At 39.2% G+C, this 2928-nt stretch overlaps 1 protein-coding gene across 1 annotated transcript in view; it reads right to left on the bottom strand.

The window, feature by feature from the left end:
* The window catches only part of LOC101997044 (DNA repair protein RAD51 homolog 3-like), a 27223-nt gene that overhangs the window by 19573 nt on the left and 4722 nt on the right, over positions 1-2928 (bottom strand). The window contains 1 exon segment of the mRNA XM_026777174.1: positions 449-582. Coding sequence (XP_026632975.1) covers positions 449-582 — 134 coding nt within the window.

The following is a 2928-nucleotide window of genomic DNA, read 5'->3' as shown; positions in this document are numbered from 1 at the left end:
GCCTGGTCTACAAGAGCTAGTTCCAGGACAGGCTCCAAAGCCACAGAGAAACCCTGTCTCAAAAAAACAAAACAAACAAACAAACAAACAAAAAGAACCTGTAAGCTAGGCGGTGGTAGCATACATGTTTAATCACAGCACTGGGGAGGCAGAAAATAGATAGATCTCTGTGAGTTCAAAGCCAGCTTGGTCTACAGAGCAAGTTCCAGGACAGGCTCCAAAGCTACACAGAGAAACCTTGTCTCAAAAACCCAGAAACAAAAAAACAAGACCAAAAAAACATAACCTATACATAAGAATATATATTTTGCAATGTATATAGTATATATGTGCAAAAAAGTAGAGTAAAATAAGTAAGTTGCAGGGCAGGGACATCAAGTTTATACTACACTTTATTTTTGAATTATCAACACTTTCAAAGATTTTATTTCAGTAGTATGACCAATACCTTTGAGTGATCTGAAAGGAAATCTGGAAGGAGATAGACTTGTGCCAGCAGCTCAGTGTATTCATGACAACGGAAATAATAAATATGGGAAAGAATATTTTCAAGAGTGAAATCCTCCAAGGCTTTCTGATGTTCTGAAACAAACAACAAAGCAATCTGAAAACAGTTTAGTTTTTCTTTTCCTAATTGTCTGACAATCACAGATATGTTATTTGTACCCTTGTAAAACAACATCACATCTAAAAGATGACAGAACCACTGAAGAATTGCTGTAAACTGTGCTTTGTTGACTGCTGATCTTATTTTTTTTTAATGTTTTCTACTGTTTTTTCTTTCTTTTTTTTTTGGATTTTTTTTTTATTCTGTATACAATATTCTGTCTGTATGCCTGAAGGCCAGAAGAGGGCGCCAGACCTCTTTACAGATGGTTGTGAGCCACCATATGGTTGCTGGGAATTGAACTCAGGACCTTTGGAAGAGCAGGCAATGCTCTTAACCACTGAGCCATCTCTCCAGCCCCTTTTTTTGGATTTTCAAGACAGGGTTTCTCGGCAGCTTTTTGGTTCCTGTCCTAGAACTAGCTCTTCTAGACTGGCTGGCCTCGAACTCACAGAGATCCACCTGCCTCTGCCTCCCGAGTGCTGGGATTAAAGGCGTGCGCCACCACTGCCCGGCTCTATTGTTTCTTTAAGAGTTCTTGCTGCTCTTGCAGAGGACCCAGGTTTGGTTCCCAGTACCCTCATAGCAGCTTACCCTAAATCTAACCATCCAGAGCGCCAGTTCCAAGAGATCTGATGTCACTTTTTGGTTTCCATGAACATCGGGTACAGGCATGGTGTGCTTACATGCAGACAAAATACCTAATCACATTAAAATATTTTTTTAAAAATACATTTTAAAATGCAACCATTAGTTTCTTATTTCAAAACTAAACTTACTTTATTGTCTTTGATTGTATGTGTAATATACTAGAAATTATTTATTCACAAATAAACAAAATTCTTACTGTTTATCTCCAGCTATTGATTTCCACTGAACAGAAGTGTCACGATTGAAGTTTCACTTTCTTGTTTTTGAAGAATTCAAAGGAAAATCCAGGGGCTAGGGGGTGTGGCTCACACCTTTAATTCTAGCACTTGGTGGACAGAGGTAAGCAGATCTCTGAGTTCAAAGCCAGCCTGATTTACAACTGAGTTCAAGGACAGTCAGGGCTACACAGAGAAACCCTATATTGAAATAAAACAAAACAAAAAACAAAAGCAAAAAACAAAAGATTTTAAAAGAAAAATGTCCCAATGGAGTATATTTTCCCTTTAACACTCTAATCTTTGAGTAGTAACACTATGAAATCTTAACACTGGATTTTAAAACATCAGTATGGTTTGGTATGGTTTTAAAAAGTCAGTATGGTTTAGAATTTAAGGCCACCTTGGTCTACACTGAAAGTACGGAGACAGCCATGTTTAAAAAAATAAAAATAAATTTTAAAAAAAGCGGGGAGGATGCTTAGAAAGATGGCTCAGTAGTTAAGAATACTGGCTGTTCTTCCAGAGCAATCAGGTTTGAGTTCTAGAACCTACATGGCAGCTCACAACAGACTGTAATTCTAGTCCGAGGAGATCTGATGCCCTCTTCTGGCCTCCAAAGGCAATGTACACATACAGCGCATTCATACATTCAGGCAAAACACCCAAACACATAAAAGAAAATAAAGCGAGTTTGATTTTGAAATGAGAAACTAATTACCACATTCTAAAATGTATTTTTTTAGAAAAAAATGTTAACGTGATTAGGTGTTCTGCTTGTATGTAAGTGCAGCTTGTGTGTGCCTTGAGCCCACTGAGGCCAGAACTGGAGCTGTGAAGAGTTGTGTGCCTCCGTGAGGTGCTGGGAACCAAACCAAGATCCTCTGCAAGAGCAGCAAGAGCTTTTAATGAATGAACTCTCTTCTGTATGTGGTGGCTGACAAGATGACCTGAGTTCAATCTCTGGGATCCATACAGTAGGAGAAACAACTCAAATTCTCTCTGATCTCCACACATGAGCATACACACTAAGTAAAATGAGATGTTTTTTAAAAAGATTTATTTATTTATATATGTGGTGCTTTGTCTACATGTATGTCTGCACACCAAAAGAAGGCACGTCCCATTATAGTTGGCTGTGAGCTGCCATGTGCTGCTGGGACGTGAACTCAGGACCTCTGGAAGAGCAGGTAGTACTTTGAACGACTGAGCCATCTCTCCAGCTCAACAAATGTCAGAAACTGTTTAACTTGGGAGTTTCAGACCAGCTAACCTATATAGTTCCAGGCCAATTTGGGTTACAGAGTAAGATCCTGTCTCAAGAAGCCAAATAAAAAACGACTTATGGGGGGCTGGAGAAATGGCTCAGTGGTTTAAGAGCATTGCCTGCTCTTCCAAAGGTCCTGAGTTCAATTCCCAGCAACCACATGGTGGCTCACAACCATCTGTAATGAG

This window comes from Microtus ochrogaster, unplaced genomic scaffold (genome assembly GCF_000317375.1).
Source record: "Microtus ochrogaster isolate Prairie Vole_2 unplaced genomic scaffold, MicOch1.0 UNK48, whole genome shotgun sequence".
NCBI classification, from domain to species: domain Eukaryota; kingdom Metazoa; phylum Chordata; class Mammalia; order Rodentia; family Cricetidae; genus Microtus; species Microtus ochrogaster.
The sequence above is the reverse complement of the archived record's forward strand: the minus strand, read 5'-3'. Positions and strand labels throughout refer to the sequence as shown.